Here is a 22,500-nt window from a genome sequence, read left to right as displayed (position 1 = left end):
TTTCGAGATCAAATATATATATATATATATATATATATATTTTTAAACAACTATATTTAGTTTTGATTGTTACATGGATTACCATTATCAGTGAGATAACTCAAAAATGTTAGTTTTGATTCGTTACATGCATTACCATTACCATTACCATTGAGATAACTTAAAATGTTAGTTATTAATATAAAATTAATTTCAATTATCAAGCGACACTGTATCACCTAACCGTAACTACTTCAATATATATATATATATATATATATTTTTTTTTTTTAATTTCTAACTACATTAGTAGTTAATTTCAAACAAAAAAAACCAACTCAATTTATTAAAAAATCAAGATTAAGAATTTTTATCTTGTTTGATTCTGCTTTCACTATTTCTTCCCGTGGAAAGGCTGCAAAATAGGAGAGGGGAAAAAGTTAAGAAGAGTAGATTAGGAGATATGTTTCAAGAGATACATATCAACATTTTTTAAAAATGACACATGGATTTCAAATTGATAATATGCCTTTTACATATCAACATTTTTTTTTTAAATGACACATGGATTTCTAATTTTGTTTCAAAGAAATACAAAAACAGAAAATGAATACATTTTTGTCTATTCAAAAAAATTATTTTATCTTCTTATCGCCTTATTTGTTCAAATTCTCCTAGGATTTGAGATCATTATTAATCTAACTATTGTTGATTTTTTTAAAATAAAGTAAAAATGAAGAAGATAATATAGATTATGGTTTAGTATCCACCATACATTCCTAATGAACAATTAAAAACACAATTTAACATGGTTTTTCTCTATACTAGGTAATGTGTATCATTATACATTAATTAACAATTTTAAAATTTATTTTAGACACACAAAAAACTGTACAAAATATTCTCAAAATGATGTCGCAATGACAATGTAATTTCTCCCTTTCCATCTTAAGTCAGTAAAAAAAAAAAAACGTTCATCCTTTTTTTTTACTTGATTCACTTTTTGTTATTCTTGTAATTCTCCTAAATTTTATTATCTTGATAGCCATTTCTGGTAATCTCCCAAAACCAATACTAGTTAATTGAAAATAGTCTCTGAGTTGACCGAGAAAGTCAGCCCAACTCCAAGCCCAAAATTGTAATTTCATTTCACAGTTACATTTGAAAAAAAATAAATTAAAAAGGAACAGATAAAATAGCTCTCTCTCTCTCTCGTCCGTGGGATACCCAATGGCGACGATGATCGGAATCCACCTCTCCGGCTTCAAATCAACATCGTTCTTCACCTCGCCGGAAATCGATTCTCTCACCTCAAAGCTATCTTCACTATCTCTCAAACCCTCACCGCAGCCACGAAAATCGACGGTTATCCGTATGGGCGGCGGTCCGAGAACATTCCCAGGCGGCGTCTCGAAATGGCAGTGGAAAAGGATGCAAGCGAAGAAACAGAAACAGCTACTCAAAGCGAGGCTATGCCGAGAACGCCAGATCTACGAGATGAGGAAACGCGCCGAGCTTAAAGCGGCGGTTGCTGAGCTTGAACGACCTTGGGAGCCGGTTCAGAAACCGCCGAATCTGTTCTCCGTTTGCGCCGACGAGCAAGTCAAGGTGCTCGCGGATCGGTTTCAGAAACCTGGAGGGTTCGATCTGTGGACTGATCGAGATGGTCCGCAGTTGTTTGAGAGTGGTGTTGATGATTTGCCTTCCGCTAGGTTTTTTCCTAAAGGTGTTGTTCATAGTGTGAAGCCTTATGGTAGATTATCAAACTCCGAATCAGATGGTGAAGAAGAGGTTGAGCCAAGAGATGGGAAGCTACGTGGTCGTAGGGTGAGGAAGAAGGTTGGAATCAAGGGGATTGAGAGAGGTGAAGGAGGTAAGAAGAGGTTTGAGAATCGTGTTAATGGTGGGAATTTGAGAAATGGAACGTCTCAGGTATATGAAATGACTTTACAGAACGATGGGAGATACGAAGTTGGATCTTAGATTATGATCAAATGATGATGTCTCTGAACATAAACGTTGTATGTAAACCTGTATGTGCTTATGCTTAATCATCACACACAGATGTCTCTGTTCAAGTATTAGTTTTAAGAGATGGATCAATGATTTGAGATTATAGGCATTGCCAAATGTGCATAGATAGTTATGAGTGTGCAAATGTGTGTTTCTTTGAATCTGTTTATAGGATAGTATCAGTTTACAGGATGTGGTTTTCACTCTCTAGAAGACTTGTTAGGTGGTGATAGGCAATGCTGTAATTTTATAATTCATGTGGTGTAGAAATCATTTTACTGGCTATACATGAGTTCAAAAGGATGATGGAACATGATGCAGGACATTTTTTTAGTGCTTCTATAAGCTTCTGTTCTAGTGTACCATATCACAGAGGGCTAGTACTCAATGTAACTTGTAAGGCACATTGTTTACATCAGTGAATCTTCTCTTTTTCCACATGGTAAGGAAATTGTGAATATTACCAATAGCACTAGCCAAATTCTTTGTTTACTTAATTGATTATTACCTTGCATTTTTCCGGGAATTTTAATGGTAAAATAACATGGTCATTATACTCCTCTCTTAGATGATCAAGGCCGCCAACATCATCCCACGTTACACCAGGCCTAGTAGAGAATCCTTCTCTAGCTAAACTAGGTTGAACTTCTTTTAGCGCTTCCTGTTACACAAATGATGAAAACCTTAATTAGGATCGTTGATATTCTGAGCTTTGGCCCATTCCTTCACCTAAGAATGGTAGAATATACACGAGATATCTATATATATATATATATATATATATATATATATATATATGTCAAAGAATCAATTAAAGCTTTAGAGATACAAATCAATCACTTTAACTTACTAGCAAAACCAGGTAGCGGAGTCTCTCATCTATTTCACTGATCCAGAACAAGAACCTGCTCTTCAAAAGCACTTCCAGATTATCAATAGAAATGTCACAAGGAATGCTCTTCAAAAGCACTTCCAGATTATCAATAGAAATGTCACAAGGAATGCTCTGGGGACGCTCAAGAATTTCACAATGGGAACTCAAGCATTCTTAACAAATACCAGTTGGCCACACAAAACTGTTTATTTTATTTTTTTACATGATAATGGAGGTGAGACAAATCGCAAGTACTTGAACTATATAGTAGAAAACTTTTTTTTTAAGGATAAGGCAAAAAGCAGTGAATCATATATAAAAGGAACCAAAACGGAAAGAGTAAGCTAGCTGAATCACCATTCTTTATCAAGACTTCATACAAACCCGAAAGCAACTGTTGTTTCTGCGTATGAGTCTTTTTATTGATAGAAGAACTGCTGTATAGGTCAACAGAGATATCTAAGTCTACAAGAATAGTGAATGGGAAAGAGTAACAACATTGAACAACTTTACTAATCTGCAACTAAAACCTTGAGTAGAGATTACCTTAACTGAAAGCTCTAACTCATATTTGAATAGAAAAATCTTTCCATCATTTTATATTTTATTGATAAATTAAATCTTTATAATTTATTGATAAATTAAATCTTTATAAAGGTCATACATTATTAATTTATTAAGGTTTTACCATACTTGCGTATACCTATTACCTAAACATGCTTGCTTAATTTAATAATATTTTGAAGATCATATTGAATAGACCACATTGCACAAGTAATGTGCATCATTATACATTAATTAACAATTTTAAAATTTTATTTAAACTCTTTGATGCAATTGCGTCAATCATCGATAAAGATAATAGAGGGTGCTGTTCTATAGGCTTTAGAAAAGAGTTCCCTGATATTCTCTTCGATCCACCTAGAAGAAGGACATTAAAATGCCAATTTATTATTACCAAACCAGTCTAGCTAGAGAAAGCAAAGCAAAGAAATAGAACTAAGCGATCATACCTGAAACACCAGAAACCAATTCAGAAGCAGAACGCATATAAAAGGGTACACCAGTTTCATTGGCGATGGCATAAGCCAGTGTGGACTTGCCACAACCAGATGGACCATAAAGCAATAAACCAGAAATTGGTTGCATACAAATAGCTTGCGTTACGTCAGGACACAAAAATGGGAGTTTCACATCAAACATGAGCTCATCCAAAACACCTTTCAACCCACCCAAGTCCTTAAAGGTCGGTCCTTTTACCTCCACATCACAACCTTTACTTCCGTCTTCACTAGACATAGCTTGTATCTTCATTGTCTCCGTAGGAAAATTAAAGGCGTAATTGGTGTCTTGGATTTATTAGAGTAAGAAACACGTAAGCCATCATTGGTGATATCAAACTGCATGTTATCGTCTGATGTCAATACATATCCGGGTGAGGAAGCAGAAGAATGTGGTGATGATGCTGATATACATAAATCCGAGTTCCTCTGTTCAGAATCGTCTCGCCTCTGTTTCTTCCTACTACCCTCAATTTCATCGTCTTCTTCTTCACTCAAGGAGTTTATGATTTGTTTGACTTTGATCATGAGGATTTGACGTCTCAACCGAACGCATTCACGGTTCTTGGAACGAAGGTCATCTACAATCTCCTCCACAGTTAATCCCTTATTCCTTGATTCTATAACAAGTTTCGTAAATCCCCTAATAGGAACGCTCCCGCTACTACTGCCTCTTTTCCCCATCTCAAATGTTTTTCAGACTGGGGTTTCTGGGAAACAGGGGAAGGAGTGTTCCAAATACAAAAATGGGGTTGTGATGTGTGTGTAGTGGTGTGTTCAAATTGCGTCAAATTTTTGCCAATATGTTTGTGATATTAGTGATTGATCACACATAGATTTGTGAAGACAAATGTTAATTGGTAAATCACACATAGGTATTGATAGAAAATTTATTTATTCCGTTATTCGTGATCAGCACTAATTGGTGATCACCTATACTTAATTAAATGGATGAAATCTATATGATACTGAAATGACTTAAGTCTATTGGATGTCAAAAAGTATGTCTTTGATAATGGCATGATCTCCACAAATTAGTTTTTTTTTTGCCACTTCTTCGTGTGGTACGTATCGGCAATATCAATGATTGGCATACATGTCTATTGTTGATACTATTCCTTCAAGTACTCTGATTCACTATATGTATATCTAATCCAATGGGAATGGTTCCACTTGTAAGACCATCGTGTCTGCTCTGAATTGGTTAGCCATTTTTCCGACGTTCAATCAATTGTCATCTTTAGCTCTTGATGGTAACGTCCTCTGACTCATCAACCATTGCATGGTGCTTCATTTGATTCATAGCCATATATGTGTTGGAATGTGTCTCCTATGACCCACTTCTACTGACTACTGTTTTAGCAGTGCATAACAATGGGAGACTGTACGTATTACAACTTTTTATGGGGAGCAAAGAACGTGAAGTATATAGAAGAATGTGTGGCTTAGTGGATGTTATAGCAATTTCCATCAAATTTCAAATCGTTTAAAAGTATTTTGCTTATCTTGTTGCCATGACAACCATGTGAAAGTAGTCATTCTAGCTTTCGTAGCTTTTCACTTCTCAGAGTCCAAAATAAAAACAGAAAAAAGAAAGAGAGAAAATAATAGGACTTTTTGGCAAGAGATCAACAAGGCATAGGTGTTGTTCAAGTTGTCCATTGAAGCGTCTACTACGAGGATATGAGCTTATGCTTTATGATATCAAAACTTCCCTTAAGAATGGAAACTCTAAGCCAATTTTAGTAGTTTTTTCTTTTCTTTCAAAAGTAACTTCACCGAAGTGGAGGTCCTACTTCCAGGCAAAACATGTTTTTCATTTTTCCATTGGAAAAGAAAAGACCATTCATTGGAAAATGAGGTTTTCATGTGGCAACACTCAAAATAGTTTTTCTTTAAAGTTCCCCCCACCATTTGCAATAGTCATACTTGCTAAGCTGCGCCAAGTCTTGTTACAAGATTATCTCTTACTTTTCTTTTCAGTACTGTTTGTTTTCGTTAGTACTGTCTGTCGAAAATTCAGTCAATAGTGGTTAACACTATATAGATGGGGAAAGGTTTATCCACTTTCCTAGCCAAGCCATAATGTCACATTTGATATAAGATAGTATGTCGACTCTTAAATGCTTATCGGAGCGTATACAATCTTCAAGATAAGTTTGGATTTTGTTAGTAATTGCAAATCCACTAGACCTTAACTATGATCACAAACTAATGATTCATTGGTGTCATGATCACCTTAAAACATTTTCCCTGACAAAAATCCATTTAAATCACTGTACTGTGAGCATTAAAACTAGTACATATAAATTTTAGCGCGTTTGCATTTTTCTAATGATATGAGTAATAACCCGTAGCTGTAATTCTTTGTTCTTCATGAGTGGTTGTGGTAATAGTAATGTATCAAAGTATAATGATCAACTAATAAGAGACATAAATTAAGCTCAATATTTCTTGGCATGACATTGTGAAAATTTGTGCGGCTTAGTGTTATTTGTAGTTGTTGAATATGTTATGAGTATGGTTAGAAGGTGTATGATCTAGGTACTGAAGTATTGTAAATGGTAAAATACCAAAGAGAGGTGAGATCTATTTTGAAACGAAGAAGGTCAGTAGAGACTAGACTAGAGTCAGTGAAGTGAAGCATGGAAGCATTGGATTTATTGAGCTATGTTATGCATCTCAGATCCTAATGGAGTAGGGTAGTCAGGATTAAGGGTTGTAATATTGCCTTGGCAAGAAGATAATTGTGACAAGATGCAGAATATTGAGAGATTTGATTCACAATAAGGAAAAGTTAATTGAGTGGGTAGTTTTAACTTGACTTCATATTCTTCATTTTGTTCTGTCAGAAAAGGATAACACTTTTTGTGAATATATATATAATCTTTGTGTTTATATACCGTACGTACGTAGTTAAGGGAATATATTTTTCTTGTTTCTGCCTGGAAAGGTGAAAAGAATAGAAAAACGATCCTGTAAAAGGACAGATTGAGGATGTGATCTTCAACTTGCAGTTTCATTCTCGGTTTGGATTTTTGATCAAGTTGCAGGACAAGCAAAAACGAATTGGGAGCTATGTTCTGTCTTCACATCTCTCTGATACTTCTCTTTTGTACTTAGCTCTTGCAAGTGCAACTTTATCTGAGTATGTGACCTTAGCTTTTAGATTATTTCTTATATTTTCATCTATGCGGATACGGTCCTCAACGAGAATTTGAAGCAAAATAAAAGATATATAATTAGAAAATAAAAATTGCTTGGGACTGCAAATAAAGCAATGTGAAAGAGTGAGCACATGATATGGAAAACACTGTATAAGATGATGAGTCAACACAGCGAGCTTAAGGTTATATAAAGAGGACCAAGTTTGCTTCTTCACTAACAGATCACTACACACACACACACTCCTTAATTAAGAATCAACTCCCTCGTGTAGTGTGTTTTGTCCATTAAAGTTTTGAAATATATGGAGCATAAGAAGATTGGTGTAGAACTTCAAGATTCGTACGATGATCAACAGAAATGGGTTCTTGATTCTTCTCTCGATAGCAGAGGACGTGTTCCTCTTCGAGCTCGAACTGGCGCTTGGAGGGCTGCACTCTTCATCATCGGTATAGAACTTTGATTGTATATATACTGAAACTTTATATCATCTTTGTGAAGTCTTTTTTCTTTTCATCTTCTATGCGCAGTAATTGAATTCAGCGAGAGACTTAGTTACTTTGGACTAGCTACGAACTTGGTTGTCTACCTAACAACAATTCTCCACCAAGATCTCAAGACGGCTATAAGAAATGTGAACTACTGGTCAGGTGTCACTACGTTAATGCCTCTTCTTGGAGGCTTTGTAGCTGACGCTTATCTCGGCCGTTACGCTACTGTCTTGGTTGCAACCACCAATTATCTTATGGTAATATATGTTCTTGCTTCTTAATTACCCTAATCCACTTTATTTATAAATTCCATAAACAACGTTAAACTGTGTCTTGATGTGTTAAACAGGGTTTGCTTCTCTTAACAATGTCATGGTTCATACCGAGCTTGAAACCTTGTCACAAAGAAATGTGCGTTGAACCTAGGGAAGCACACAAAATTGCCTTCTTCATTGCCATTTACCTTATCTCCATAGGGACAGGAGGTCATAAGCCTTCCCTTGAGAGCTTTGGTGCTGACCAATTCGACGACGATCATGTCAAAGAAAGAGAGATGAAGATGTCTTTCTTTAACTGGTGGAACGTGAGTCTATGTGCTGGTATCCTAACGGCCGTGACTTCTGTTGTCTATATCGAAGATCGGGTTGGTTGGGGCGTTGCCGGCATCATACTAACTGTAGTCATGGCTATATCACTTCTCATCTTCCTCGCTGGTAAACCATTCTATCGTCACCGGACACCTTTGGGTAGCCCTTTGACACCAATGTTGCAGGTCTTTGTTGCCGCCATTGCCAAAAGAAATCTACCTTATCCTTCTGATCCTTCTCTGCTTCATGAAGTTTCCAAAGCAGAGTTTACTAGTGGCCGGCTTCTCTGTCACACAGAGCATCTTAAGTGAGTAGAAGCAAACTCAAACAATGTCCCCATTTGTTAATTTCTGATTCTTGAGCATACTAAACTGAGCGATCGGATGTGTGGTTCCTTGTAGATTTCTTGACAAGGCAGCAATAATAGAAGACAACAATCCTCTGGCCCTAGAGAAACAGAGTCCATGGAGACTTGTAACGTTGACTAAAGTAGAAGAAACGAAGCTGATCATCAACGTGATTCCCATATGGCTCTCAACGCTGGCCTTTGGCATCTGTGCGACACAAACTTCGACCTTCTTCATCAAACAAGCAGTTACCATGGACAGGCACATAGCTGGCTTCACGCTTCCTCCAGCTTCAATGTTCTCTCTCACCGCACTCACACTGATCATCTCAATCACCATCTACGAGAAACTCCTCATTCCCTTGCTAAGACGCATCACACGGAACCAAAGAGGCATCAACATCCTCCAAAGAATCGGGACCGGTATGCTTTTCTCCCTCATCACCATGATCATTGCAGCTCTAGTTGAGAAACAACGATTGGACCGTACCAATAACAACAACAAACCGGCCTTGCGTGTGATATGGCTAGCTCCACAGTTCATAATCATTGGCATCGCCGACGCCTTCACACTCGTTGGACTCCAAGAGTACTTCTACGACCAAGTCCCTGATTCCATGAGAAGCTTAGGTATAGCGTTTTACCTAAGTGTCATAGGCGCGGCTAGCTTCCTTAACAATCTCCTGATCACAGCCGTTGATACTCTCGCGGAAGATTTCTCCGGGAAGAGTTGGTTCGGCAAGGACCTAAACAGCAGCCGGTTAGACCGGTTCTACTGGTTTCTCGCCGGTGTAACCGCAGCCAATATATGCGTCTTTATAGTTGTAGCAAAGAGATGCCCTTACAAAAGTGTGCAGTCAAGCCAAGGCTCTACTGATTCGTCCGTGTTAGCCGCCTGAATAAACAAAGACATGCACTATGTCACTAAACGTTTTTCTAAAGTTAAAAGATTTCTATTTGATATTTAATTTTGTTTCACATTGTTTTGTTTGAATAATCTATTTGTACAATCTTTTTACTAATATCCTAACTTATTACCAATCAAAGCCAAAATATATTTTCAATGTCATAACAAAGTAACAATAGTAATTTAAAAAATAAAAAAGACAAGTTGAGTGAAATCGAACGGTTGGTTGACGCATATTCCGCGGATCTTTGTTGTTTTACCAAAATACCCTTCTCCTTCTCCAAGCAAGATTTAGGGTTTCTCTCAAAGAGTTTACCTTTTCTCCCTCTCTCTATCTCCCTCTCTCTCTCTCTCATGTCGATGTCTCTGATCTCCATCGTAATTCAATTTCCTTCAATTGATGTGACCTTCGATTCCAAATCTACCAACCCAGAATCGGGTTACTCATAGAAAAGAGTGATAGATAGATATGAATGTTGACGCTAGAGTCGGTGTGGCGGTGGATGGAGCACTTAACACTGCAACCACTGTTCACAGTAGCGTCCTGCCGCAGATTAAGCCGCAGGGGCAGTTAGGCACCGTTGAGAATTTACTCGCTGGAGGTATTGCCGGCGCGTTTAGCAAGACCTGTACCGCTCCTCTTGCTCGCCTCACCATCTTGTTTCAGGTCTGGTTTGAGATTTGAGTTCCCTTTTTTTTCGTTGGTCAATGTGGGTATCACATAGAATTTGTAAAAATTGGGTCTTTTTTGAGCTTCCTGCTTGGTTTTGAGTTTTTGGATTAGGAATTTTGATGTGAGGGTTTAAGAACATTGAGTGAGCTCATGAAGTCATTAGTCATGTATAATTCGTTTGGTCCTTTTGGGTTTATCACACATTTTGACACTCGTAGCAAAGTTCGAGGCTTTATTTTGTTACAATAATAGGTATAATAGGTGGCTTGAGAGCTTCTTGTTTTTTTATTAAGAAGGTTGTTGTCTTGTCTCTTTCAGTTGCAAGGCATGCAATCAGAAGGTGCAGTGATAAGCCGTCCAACCTTATGGTGTGAAGCTTCTCGTATTATCAATGAGGAAGGATTTAGAGCCTTTTGGAAAGGGAATATGGTTACTGTAGCACACAGGATTCCCTATACTGCAGTAAACTTCTATGCATATGAAGAATACAATAAAGTGAGTTGCATTCTAATTCTTTTCTCTAATCTCCTTTTACCATGATTTGTCACTCAGCCTCACAATGCCTCTTTTATTTTTTTGCAGTTTTTCAATTCAAATCCCGTCGTACAGAGTTTTATAGGTAATAGGAGTGGCAACCCGATTGTGCACTTTGTTAGTGGTGGCTTGGCTGGAATTACAGCTGCTTCAGCTACCTATCCCCTTGATCTTGTCAGGACCCGTCTTGCTGCACAGGTAATTGGTTTCCTATCCTTAAATTTTGTGTTTCTTCTTGAATATGATGTTTGAAAGCTTTATTTAGTTCCTTGATCTAACCAGTTGTACTTTCATGGCTTGCATTGCATTATATGTGATCCTTCCCAGAAAAATGCAATGTATTACCAGGGAATTGGGCATGCTTTCCGTACCATATGCAGAGACGAGGGACTTCTGGGTCTGTATAAAGGACTTGGTGCTACATTGTTGGTATGCTTTGTTTACTTTCCCATTTTCTCTTGTGCAAACTTTGTTGGTTCTTAACTTCTTCTTGGTACATCTTTTGTGATGCAGGGTGTTGGGCCAAGTCTTGCTATCAATTTCGCTGCGTATGAGTCTTTGAAATCATGTTGGCAGTCTCATAGGTAAAAGTCGTCAATAGTTGGGATTTTTCAGTTACTTTAGCACTCCTTATTGAGTTTATTTGTTTTTTTTTTTCAGATATTAACTCATCATACATATCTTACTATTTTCTTTGAAACTTCTTCAGGCAAAATGATTCGAAAGTGCTTATTGGTCTTAGTTGTGGAGGTCTAGCTGGAGCTGTTTCTTCAACAGGTTTACTATTCCACCTGACCTTCTCTCTGCGTTATAGTTTGTAGCGTCACTACATATCTGCTTCTTACTATATGTATCAGATGACAAACTTTTTGATGCCCACAATTTTTGTAGCTACATATCCATTGGATCTTGTGAGAAGAAGAATGCAAGTGGAAGGAGCTGGTGGAAGAGCGCGAGTATATAACACTGGACTCTTTGAAACATTCAAACACATATTCAAGTCAGAAGGCCTTAGAGGGATTTACAGAGGAATATTGCCTGAATATTACAAAGTGGTTCCTGGCGTTGGTATCCTCTTCATGACAATGGAGGCTTTCAGGATACTCTTAACTTCTCTCCCCAATTGACAACTTGCACTTATACTTCAGTGGAGTTTAGCTGTTGCTTATAGAGTTAGTAGAAGAAAGGAACAACTTGGTTTTCTTTTCCAACGCTTTTGGTAGTAAATTTTATTCTTCTTACCGCCGTGAAAATATAGAGAAATTTTTTCCAGTGTGTAGGGGTTTTAGTCACTTAGTTGCACTTGGGTGTTAAAAACATTCATATTTACACTGTTCCACGTGAGCATATCTACTGAGAATAACATTTGTGTCTTGTTCTTTCTCTGTTTGCCATCATGTTTACACTCTAATGATACTTATGTAAGTTTTTGTTTGCTTCATCCTGTGTTTTTGTATTGGTAACAAAGATGATGAGATTTTAACAGTCCTGGAATGAGAACATTTTGTTACTTCAAAAAAAGATTACAACTCCTCAAGAAAATCTCGAAACAATCATCAGTCTTTCTAACAAAGAATGTTTTACAAAGATCAAGAACTCAAATCCAAAAAGACCAACAAAGAACTATCTCATCAAGAACTCTCAAAATCCTAAAAAAGAGATCTTAAAACACTAAAGAGACCTAACTCATCTGTCTTCACAAATCTCTGAACCCGAACAAAAAAAACAAAACTTTATGAAAAGGATTCGTAAGTTATACCCCAAAATGCCCAATTCAACTAGACGTCCGNAGGAATATTGCCTGAATATTACAAAGTGGTTCCTGGCGTTGGTATCCTCTTCATGACAATGGAGGCTTTCAGGATACTCTTAACTTCTCTCCCCAATTGACAACTTGCACTTATACTTCAGTGGAGTTTAGCTGTTGCTTATAGAGTTAGTAGAAGAAAGGAACAACTTGGTTTTCTTTTCCAACGCTTTTGGTAGTAAATTTTATTCTTCTTACCGCCGTGAAAATATAGAGAAATTTTTTCCAGTGTGTAGGGGTTTTAGTCACTTAGTTGCACTTGGGTGTTAAAAACATTCATATTTACACTGTTCCACGTGAGCATATCTACTGAGAATAACATTTGTGTCTTGTTCTTTCTCTGTTTGCCATCATGTTTACACTCTAATGATACTTATGTAAGTTTTTGTTTGCTTCATCCTGTGTTTTTGTATTGGTAACAAAGATGATGAGATTTTAACAGTCCTGGAATGAGAACATTTTGTTACTTCAAAAAAAGATTACAACTCCTCAAGAAAATCTCGAAACAATCATCAGTCTTTCTAACAAAGAATGTTTTACAAAGATCAAGAACTCAAATCCAAAAAGACCAACAAAGAACTATCTCATCAAGAACTCTCAAAATCCTAAAAAAGAGATCTTAAAACACTAAAGAGACCTAACTCATCTGTCTTCACAAATCTCTGAACCCGAACAAAAAAAACAAAACTTTATGAAAAGGATTCGTAAGTTATACCCCAAAATGCCCAATTCAACTAGACGTCCGGAGCAAGAAGATACTGAGTTCTTGAGCCGAGTTAGCATCCGGGTTAATGAGATGAAACGACTCGGAGTCAGAGCTGCCAACAACATGCTCATAGTTGGCCCTCATATACATAACCTCATCAGCATCCGAATCACCCGACCCGGATCCAGATGGTAACACACCCGCACCAACCGTCATCGACTCCAACCTCTTCAACATCATCCTCGTCTCTTCATTAGCGCTTCTCCTCACAGCGNGTGTAGGGGTTTTAGTCACTTAGTTGCACTTGGGTGTTAAAAACATTCATATTTACACTGTTCCACGTGAGCATATCTACTGAGAATAACATTTGTGTCTTGTTCTTTCTCTGTTTGCCATCATGTTTACACTCTAATGATACTTATGTAAGTTTTTGTTTGCTTCATCCTGTGTTTTTGTATTGGTAACAAAGATGATGAGATTTTAACAGTCCTGGAATGAGAACATTTTGTTACTTCAAAAAAAGATTACAACTCCTCAAGAAAATCTCGAAACAATCATCAGTCTTTCTAACAAAGAATGTTTTACAAAGATCAAGAACTCAAATCCAAAAAGACCAACAAAGAACTATCTCATCAAGAACTCTCAAAATCCTAAAAAAGAGATCTTAAAACACTAAAGAGACCTAACTCATCTGTCTTCACAAATCTCTGAACCCGAACAAAAAAAACAAAACTTTATGAAAAGGATTCGTAAGTTATACCCCAAAATGCCCAATTCAACTAGACGTCCGGAGCAAGAAGATACTGAGTTCTTGAGCCGAGTTAGCATCCGGGTTAATGAGATGAAACGACTCGGAGTCAGAGCTGCCAACAACATGCTCATAGTTGGCCCTCATATACATAACCTCATCAGCATCCGAATCACCCGACCCGGATCCAGATGGTAACACACCCGCACCAACCGTCATCGACTCCAACCTCTTCAACATCATCCTCGTCTCTTCATTAGCGCTTCTCCTCACAGCGAACCCTAGCTTCCTCCCGTTACAAAACATCGTCCAAACGGGTACGGATCTCAGCAAACATGACTTCAATTCGGGTCGGGTCGGACACTCCAAAGCAACACGAACGAGACCCGAACCCATCTCCTGAACCAACTGGCTCGTAGCTATAGAAAGCTCGAGGAGAAGGATTGGTTTAACAGAGAGACGGTCGTGCTGAACGCAGAACCACACGTGTCCTTTTCTTCTACCAAATATCGTCCCAATCACCATCGTCTTGGAAGGTCTCTGCGGTACAGTCACGGCGGAGAGGTTGTAGTAGTCGTCGGAGGCGGCGGAAGTAACAGCAGCCTCAGAGGAAGAGGCGGATGAAGAAGATGAATCTTGAACGTCGATGTCGTCTCTAAGGGAAGTGCTGAGACGTTTCTTGGAAGCTCCGGTGGAAGTTGTAGCTCCTCCGGGGAACGATACGGTGGTTGGATTCGTCTGAGGTGTGATACATGGAAGAAGAAATCGACGGAGTGAGTCGATTTTGGTCATCTCTTCTTTGTTTCTCTTTGGAAAGATGAAAATGAGTTTTTTTTTTCTTTTATTTTTCTGAGAGTTGCAGAGAGAAATCTGAAAAACTCTGTTTCTTGTGTTTGCTTTTTATATAAAGGAAGCGCGAAACAGAGAAGAGAGAGAGAGAACAAGAGAAGATCCGTTGTGGGCTTTGACTGGTGTTTTGACTGTGTTTTACACGTGGATTTTTGTGGATTCGACACGTGGAAAGTGAATCTTGGATTCTTTCTTTCTTTTTCTGAAAAAGGTTTTGTTATGGAAATGTTTTCACCGGTGAATCGGAAACTCATTTGGTCAGTTTTGTTTTGTTGCTGTGACTTTACCGTACGGTCTATGATGGATCACAATTACTACTGGCTTAACGTTTAACAAAGTGAAAGAAGAAGAAAGCTTTAGAAAAAAGAGTTATCTTGTGCTGATTTCAAGAATTTGGTCAAATACTATATTTGTGTTTCACTTTGACAAAAAATATAGACAATAGATACCCTCTTTTTTTTTGTTTTTCATTAAACTGTCGTTTTAAAGTTTTCTTTTTTTGGCTTAAAAAGAAGAATATAATAAGTTTACATTTCCTATAGTCCCTTTCCAATATGATTTTTGGAACTAGATCTACTAGTATTACTTTGCTCTCCTTATTGATAAAAAAAAAAAACTTATAGTACTAAGTTAGTAATCTTATGGTATTACTAAGTAACAACATATATGTATTTTGGTAGAGTTACTACATATATGTAGCCATATAGAAGTATTAGTTTCATAAAATGTATCAAAAGTATTAGAGAAAGTTTATGACCAAATGAGTTTCCGATTCACCGGTGAAACATTTAGGAGTAGGCAGCTAAATTAGAAGCAAAACATGCACATTGTCAACATTTTAAAACAGAGATCCATCTCATAGTATATAATAAAATATGCATATACTCATATATAGTTCAACGTTATAGATTATTAAAGGATATATATAGTTCACATTTTCCCTCTACAAAGGTAAGTGAAAACATTAATTCCTTTATTTAAATCTTAACAAACTCATCTTCATTTTGATCCAAACCGCGGTTAACTCCTCATACTCTTGCGGTGATTTATGGAACAATGTAACCTGCAAAGAATCATAAGGCATGAATAAGTGTCTGAAGTTCATGATGTACTATATATACTATGAGATTTAGAAGAATCGAATCCATACGTCCACATCGCTTGCCAGCCAGACGGTTGCGGATGTTACAGCGTTTGGGAACACCTATTGCGATTCCAGGATTGATTTCGGCTCTCTTGGCTAAAGGAGAGAGCATGACAGCACAAAGGCAACGAGGATTGGTTCTAATAAGACCACCAACTTTTGCACAGCAAACGGGTGAAACCTTACCCCGCGGGTTCTTTGTGGCAGGCAAATTAACACGGGGTTAGGCTAGCCGCGGCTTGACCAATAGGCACGCGACCACACTCACCAGCCGCCTCAGTGTAAGCGAGTGTGATCAGAAGACTCATCAAAGCCACTGCAACAAACCTACAACACTTCATGCTTCTTTTCTTCTTCTGATATAGTATAATAGTAAGATGTGTTCAGTGGGGTGGTTGTGTTTTCTTGAAGTGTACCGTTAAACTGGACCTTTTCCCATTCTGTAATCATTTGGTTTTATATGCTTACTTTGATTTAAATTTCACCATCTGTCAAGTGTTTAGTCGTTTGATTTCTTGCGTGTTTGTTTTTGTTTCTCTACTTACTTTTCTTTCAACAACTTTGTGCACTCTCTAAGTGTGTTTTCAACGCCTATCACCTACTTCGTATCAATTGCTTCAAATTTGACACTCTTAACTTAATTTAGACAAAGTTATAAGGATTGTTATATTGGATCTAACAACGGAAAATGTAGTTGAACAGATGGAAAATAAACCGAGTAGGCTACAACAATATATGATTTCTTCTAAGACAACAGTTCGGGTTGTGTTCTCACTGACAACCGCTCAATCTTGCCCAATCCACAAACTGCATTCCGGCGTATATGTTATTGGCCAACCGTACACCAACGGTGAAGGCCACAGCTGCCGGAGGCACTTTCTTGGCGAAAGGAGATCTTTCAACCACTCTCTCTAGACCATTGATGATTTGATAACGAGTATTCGAAGAAACACTCAAGAATACACCTGCGAGATTAATTCACCATTGTTGTGGAGATTAGTCATTTAGCAAAGTGAAAGTCAATTATGGTAGAAAAAGCCATAAATATTATATATACCCCAGAGAGCTGCAGTCTTGATTAGTGGTGGTACAGGGATGCTCTCTTCTGATTTATTCATGTTTCTGAGAGAAGATAAATGACAACAAAAATGTAAGCCAAATCCAAAAAGTTTAAGTTACCCTTTTGATTCGGTGTGTACCGTTTTGCAGTCATTATCAGATTTGTGATGCCTTGTCCTACAATGCCACATCCAAAACCCAACTGCACCATACATGATACCCTGAAAAAAATGTGAACAAATATAAATCATCAGCAACAGCAAAAAAAATCATGGAGCAACTGTGGAGACAGAGATTGTGAAGTTTGATTACCTTGTAGAAGTATGTAGCAAGCCTCTGTTGAGCTGAAAAACTACATCCTGGTCTTTCAGCTTCAAACACGCTGCATAAGTTCAACATCTCTAAGTTTAGTAACCGATCAGTTACAAGATGAGAGACGAAAGTACTATATGAAGATTGAGGGATGTACACCTGCTAGGAAGCGCATTACAAGCAAAAGCCATGCGTCCTAAGAAGCCAGATGATGCAGATGGTTGTCCAAAACGGACATAAGGCGCCAACATACCAACCAGAGCAATATCGACCGCAGTTGCAACCAATAGATGAGAAACATACAACTCAAACTCTGCCCAGAAATCCTTCCCTCTCTTTTGAACTTCAGCAATAGTGGCACAACAAGAATCAATGACTATCTGAAATAGGCATATCAAATGCTCATTATTTCATTCAATGCAAGCATGGTAAATATGGCAGGAGTCCATGCCTTACCTCAGCTCCTATCTTAAAGAGGAAAGATGGATCAGCCAACATTCTGTTACGAAACATAGACCATGATCTTATAGCAAACCCAAGCAGCCCAGCTGAGCTCTAAAAGCAAATAAATCCAAACTCAGAACTCGTCTCTATAACTCTAACTTCCAGAAGAAAAAATAAATAATGAGATATGTACCTGCAAATCCAAGTACCTAAGGAGAAGCACTTTGCGGATCCCATAGGCTTAGCAGCTTCAAACATATCAGATGGAAGAGTAGCTCCTCGAGCTTCAGTCTCCTTCATGACCTCTTCAAATTTCAAAAGAGGTCCAAAATCTATTTCTTCGTATTCTTCGCCATCACCTTCTTCTCCTCCTCCGCCATTACCACCATCATTACCATTAAAGCCATCACCAACATTACCATCATCATCTAAATTCTCAGGCTGATCATCAGTTCCCAAGTTTCTAACATTTTCTTTCCCTAAGTTGCTATCATCACTTTCTACTTTTGTTTGTTTAGTAGCCACAACACCACCACTAGATAGCGGCTCAACAGGAGACTGAGACATATTAAGCATCAAAAGACTAGACCTTCGCCTACCTCTAATCCGCAAAACAGGCACTTTCATTGCCTTCACCGAATCTCTAAGTACAAAGTCTCGATTACAAATCCCTAACGCAGAGATCTTGTTTGAGAATTGACAATTCATTTCACATCCTGCCATTTTTCATTTTTTTTTTTCTAGTTTCTGTTACAAGTGAAAGAAGAAGAAAGCTTTAGAAACAGAGTTATCTTTTCAAGAAATTGGCCAAATAGACAAAATACTGTAGTATAACATTATTTGTGTTCACTTTGACAAAAAAAATAAAATAATAAAAAAGACTATATATAATAGTTTCTGTTACCCTTTTTTTTCCGTTAAACTGTCGTTTTAAAGTTTTCTTTTTTTTTTGGCTTAAAAAGAAGAATATATATATATATATATATATAATAGTTTATATTTCCAATAGTCCCTTTCCACTTCCAGTATGATTATTTTGGAACTAGATTTATTTACTTTACTCTCCTTATATAAAAAAAACTTATAGTACTCTAAGTTCAAGTCATTCATTATCATTTAATCTATGGTATTATTACTAAGTAACAACATATACTCATATAGTATGTAGGAGTATTAGTTTTGAATAAAATGTGTCAAACAATATTAGAAAGCTTATGAGAGGAGGAGTGGACTGCTAAATCAGAAGCAAAACATGCACAATGTCACCATTTTAAAACAGAGATCCATCTCATAGTATATAATATAAATATACATTATTAGTACTCATATATTAAGTTAAAAGGATTTCTGTAGATCACATTTCTCCTCTACAAAGGTAAGTGAAAACATTTATTTAATTAAAATCTTCAGAGTCCTCTTCATTTTGATCCAAACAGCTAGCTGTTTATTCCTCATAATACGGGGAAGCCATAAGGATTTATGGAACAATGTAACCTGCAAAAGAATCATAAGGCATAAATAAGTGAGAGTTAAATTCATGATGGTATTTATTGTACTATGAGATTTAGACTAATCGAATCCATACGTCCACATCGCTTGCCAGCCTGACGGTTGCGGATGTTACATCGTTTGGGAACACCTATTGCGATTCCAGGATTGATTCCGGCTCTCTTGGCTAAAGGAGAGAGCATGACAGCACAAAGGCAACGTGGATTGGTTCTAATAAGAGCACTAACTTTGGCACAGCAAACCGGTGGAACCTTACTCCTCGGGTTCTGTGTAGCAGGCAAACACGGGGTTAAGCTAGCCGCGGCTTGACCAATTGGCATTCGACCACACTCACCAGCTGCCTCAGTGTATGTCAATGTGACCAGAAGACTCATCAAAGCCACTGCAACAAACCTACAACACTTCATGCTTCTTCTTGTTTTGTTGAGTGTATCAAGTTAGTGCTTTGATGATTCTTATATAGTAAGATGTATTTAGTGGGGTGGTTGTGTTTTCGTGACGTGTACCGTTAAATTGGATCTTTTCCCATTCTGTAATCATTTGATTTATGCTTACTTTGATTTAGATTTCACCATCTGTTAAGTGTTTAGTCGTCTGATTTCTTACGTGTTTGTTTTTTGTTTCCCTCTTTACTTTTCTTTCATAAAACAAGGTTTCAACAACTCTTTGCACTCTCTAAATGAACATTTCACTCCCCATTACCTACTTCGTTAACATTCCCACTAATTACTGATTAGACTATAAGGATTTCGAGCTAAGATTTTGTATTATTGGATCTAACAACGGAAAATGTAGTTGAACAGATCGAAAATAAACCAAGTAGGCTACAACAATATATGATTTCATCAAATAAGACAATCACAAAGAAGAGTTTTTGGTTGTGTTCTCACTGACAACCACTCAATCTTGCCCAATCCACAAACTGCATTCCACCGTAGATGTTATTGGCCAACCGTACACCAACGGTGAAGGCCATAGCTGCCGGTGGTACTTTCTTGGCAAAAGGAGATCCTTCAACCACTCTCTCTAGACCATTGATGATTTGATAACGAGTATTCGAAGAAACACTCAAGAATACACCTGCAATCAATTCACCAATTGTTGTTGAGATTAATGATTTAGCAAAGTGAAAGTGAATTAAGGTAGAACAAGCCATAATATTATATATACCCCAGAGAGCTGCACTCTTGATTAGTGGTGGTACAGGGATGCTCTCTTCTGATTTATTCATGTTTCTGAGAGAAGAGAATTACAACAAAAATGTAAGCCAAATCCAAAACTTCAAGTTACCCTTTTGATTCGAGCCAGTGGAAAGAGGATGTGTTACCGTTTTGCAGTCATTATCAGATTTGCGATGCCTTGCCCTATGATGCCACATCCAAACCCAACTGCACCGTACATTATACCCTGCAAAAATGTGAACAAATATTGATCAGCAACAGCAAAAGAAATATGGAGCAATTGAGACAGAGTCTGTGAAGTTTAATTACCTTGTAGAAGTATGTAGCAAGCCTCTGTTGAGCTGAAAAACTACATCCTGGTCTTTCAGCTTCAAACACGCTGCATAAGTTCAACATCTCAAAGTTTAGCAACCGAGTTACAAGATGAGGGATGTAATCATGTAAGTACTGTATGAAGCTTGAGTATCTTTTTGAGGGAATGTACCTGCTAGGAAGCGCATTATAAGCAAAAGCCATGCGTCCTAAGAAGCCAGCTGATGCAGATGGTTGTCCTAAACGTACATAAGGCGCCAACATACCGACCAGAGCAACATTAACAACAGTTCCGACCAATAGATCAGCAACATATAACTCAAACTCTGCCCAGAAATCCTTCCCTCTCTTTTGAACTTCAGCAACAGTGGCACAACACGAATCAATGACTATCTGAAATTACATATCAAAATGCTTATTATTTCTTAGATGCAAGCATGGTATTACATATCCAATGTGAATGTACAAGGAGAAACTATTTTCTTAATGAAAATTTTGGCAGGAGTCCCTTACCTCAACCCCTATTTTAAAGAGGAAAGATGGATCAGCCAACATTCTGTTACGAAGCATAGACCATGATCTTATAGCAAACCCGAGAAGCCCAGCTGAGCTCTAAAACCAAAGAAATCCAAACTCAGAACTCTTCTCAAACTCTATTATTTCCAGAAGCAAACAAATAAGAGTAATGAAACATGTACCTGCAAATCCAAGTATCTAAGGAGCAGCACTTTCCGGATACCATAGGTCTTAGCAGCTTCCAACATATCAGATGGAAGAGTAGCTCCTCGAGCTTCAGTCTCCTTCATGACCTCTTCAAATTTCAAAAGAGGTCCAAACTCTTTTTCTTCGTAGTCTCCGCCATCATCACTTTCTCCTCCTCCTCCATTTCCACCTCCTCCACCATTGTTAACTCCCCCATTACCATCATTACCATTAAAGCCATCACCAACATTACCATCACCATCGAAATTCTCAGGCTGATCAGTTCCCAAGTTTCTAACATTATCTTTCCCTAAGTTGCTATCATCACTTTCTACTTTTGTTTGTTCAGTAGCCGCAACACCACCACTAGATAGCGGCTCAATAGGAGACTGAGACATATTAACCATCAAAAGACTCGACCTTTGCCTACCTGAAACACTTCTAATCCGCAAAACAGGCACTTTCATTGCCTTCACCGAACCTCTAAATACAGAGTCTCGATTACAAATCCCTAACGAAGAGATCTTGTTTCTCACTTTCAAAACACTCGAGAATTGACAATTCATTCCACATCCTGCCATTTTTCCCTCTTCTGTAAACAGAGAGATAAGTCGACAAATAAAAAAACACTCTTCAATCAAAATCCAAAATTGAAGAACAAGCTAATAAAAGGCTTCTTCCACACAAGCTTCTGCAAAAGCAGCAAAAAACCCCAAAACTGTATCAAAAGGAATAAACTTGCGAAACCCCAATTAATCTCAAAGATTGAAACTTTAGCCGATGTTGATGAAACCCTAACCTTTGAAAGAAGAGAGAAGGTCCCTGCCAAGGAGAAGAAACAGTAGTGAGTAAGTGACTGCAAGAGTTGGATTAGGGCCACTGGCGCTAATTTTTCTCCGGCTTGACTCTGTATTTATTTCATTTCTCTATTCAGTCCCTTCTTGTACGTGCCGTAACATCTGCACATGTGTGGAACCCTTTAGGGTTTTGTCCTTATTCTTTAATTGTCTTTTTACATTGATTTTGTTATTCTGATTATGAGACACGAACAAAAGTACATAAGAATCTAAAGGACACAATATAAGAGGTCAGGAATT

At 37.6% G+C, this 22,500-nt stretch overlaps 7 protein-coding genes and 2 pseudogenes across 10 annotated transcripts; 3 read left to right on the top strand and 6 right to left on the bottom strand.

The window, feature by feature from the left end:
- On the top strand, positions 1,171 to 2,101 carry LOC104792583. The gene has a single exon (XM_010518767.2). The coding sequence runs from the start codon at positions 1,210 to 1,212 to the stop codon at positions 1,960 to 1,962; it is 753 nt and encodes a 250-aa protein (XP_010517069.1). The 5' UTR covers positions 1,171 to 1,209; the 3' UTR covers positions 1,963 to 2,101.
- Positions 3,866 to 4,714, bottom strand: LOC104699291 (cell division control protein 48 homolog C; the record flags this gene model as incomplete). Its single annotated transcript, XM_010414617.2, is given in 3 exon segments — positions 3,866 to 4,207; positions 4,210 to 4,617; positions 4,619 to 4,714. Coding segments are annotated over 3 exon segments (846 nt in total), but the record flags the coding sequence as incomplete, so codon positions are not given.
- LOC104792582 (protein NRT1/ PTR FAMILY 5.6-like) lies at positions 7,269 to 9,494 on the top strand. Its single transcript, XM_010518766.2, has 4 exons — positions 7,269 to 7,541; positions 7,623 to 7,840; positions 7,933 to 8,477; positions 8,572 to 9,494. Exons 1-4 carry the CDS (start codon positions 7,397 to 7,399, stop codon positions 9,413 to 9,415), a joined length of 1,752 nt encoding a protein of 583 aa, XP_010517068.1. The 5' UTR covers positions 7,269 to 7,396; the 3' UTR covers positions 9,416 to 9,494.
- LOC104792579 (mitochondrial substrate carrier family protein B) lies at positions 9,746 to 12,832 on the top strand. Of its 2 annotated transcripts, XM_019246968.1 has the most exons (8): positions 9,746 to 10,090; positions 10,415 to 10,591; positions 10,679 to 10,828; positions 10,958 to 11,059; positions 11,144 to 11,214; positions 11,340 to 11,407; positions 11,522 to 11,685; positions 12,449 to 12,832. In XM_019246968.1, the coding sequence occupies exons 1-8, from the start codon at positions 9,893 to 9,895 to the stop codon at positions 12,518 to 12,520; spliced, it is 1,002 nt and encodes a 333-aa protein (XP_019102513.1). In that variant the 5' UTR covers positions 9,746 to 9,892; the 3' UTR covers positions 12,521 to 12,832. The 2 variants fall into 2 exon arrangements, with proteins under 2 accessions (XP_019102513.1, XP_010517067.1); XM_010518765.2 differs by lacking the exon at positions 12,449 to 12,832 and having other exon boundaries at positions 11,522 to 12,069.
- On the bottom strand, positions 13,713 to 14,747 carry LOC104792578 (protein MIZU-KUSSEI 1). Its single transcript, XM_019246967.1, has one exon. The coding sequence runs from the start codon at positions 14,681 to 14,683 to the stop codon at positions 13,919 to 13,921; it is 765 nt and encodes a 254-aa protein (XP_019102512.1). The 5' UTR covers positions 14,684 to 14,747; the 3' UTR covers positions 13,713 to 13,918.
- LOC104792577 lies at positions 15,575 to 16,226 on the bottom strand (annotated as a pseudogene).
- On the bottom strand, positions 16,497 to 18,841 carry LOC104792575 (annotated as a pseudogene).
- On the bottom strand, positions 18,991 to 19,635 carry LOC104792576 (non-specific lipid-transfer protein 1-like). The gene is made up of 2 exons (XM_010518763.1): positions 19,285 to 19,635; positions 18,991 to 19,193 (listed from the first exon to the last, which is right to left on the bottom strand). The coding sequence occupies exons 1-2, from the start codon at positions 19,613 to 19,615 to the stop codon at positions 19,177 to 19,179; spliced, it is 348 nt and encodes a 115-aa protein (XP_010517065.1). The 5' UTR covers positions 19,616 to 19,635; the 3' UTR covers positions 18,991 to 19,176.
- Positions 19,942 to 22,357, bottom strand: LOC104792574 (protein RETICULATA, chloroplastic-like). 3 transcript variants are annotated; one of them, XM_010518760.2, is made up of 8 exons: positions 22,203 to 22,351; positions 21,400 to 22,094; positions 21,215 to 21,313; positions 20,874 to 21,094; positions 20,699 to 20,768; positions 20,536 to 20,615; positions 20,379 to 20,443; positions 19,942 to 20,288 (listed from the first exon to the last, which is right to left on the bottom strand). In XM_010518760.2, the coding sequence occupies exons 2-8, from the start codon at positions 21,982 to 21,984 to the stop codon at positions 20,095 to 20,097; spliced, it is 1,314 nt and encodes a 437-aa protein (XP_010517062.1). In that variant the 5' UTR covers positions 21,985 to 22,094; positions 22,203 to 22,351; the 3' UTR covers positions 19,942 to 20,094. The 3 variants fall into 3 exon arrangements, with proteins under 3 accessions (XP_010517062.1, XP_010517063.1, XP_010517064.1); XM_010518761.2 differs by having other exon boundaries at positions 20,095 to 20,288; positions 21,400 to 22,121; positions 22,203 to 22,357; XM_010518762.2 differs by having other exon boundaries at positions 20,095 to 20,288; positions 21,400 to 21,995; positions 22,203 to 22,355.

Source organism: Camelina sativa, chromosome 6 (genome assembly GCF_000633955.1).
Source record: "Camelina sativa cultivar DH55 chromosome 6, Cs, whole genome shotgun sequence".
NCBI lineage: Eukaryota > Viridiplantae > Streptophyta > Magnoliopsida > Brassicales > Brassicaceae > Camelina > Camelina sativa.
This window is presented reverse-complemented; position numbering and strand designations above follow the sequence as displayed.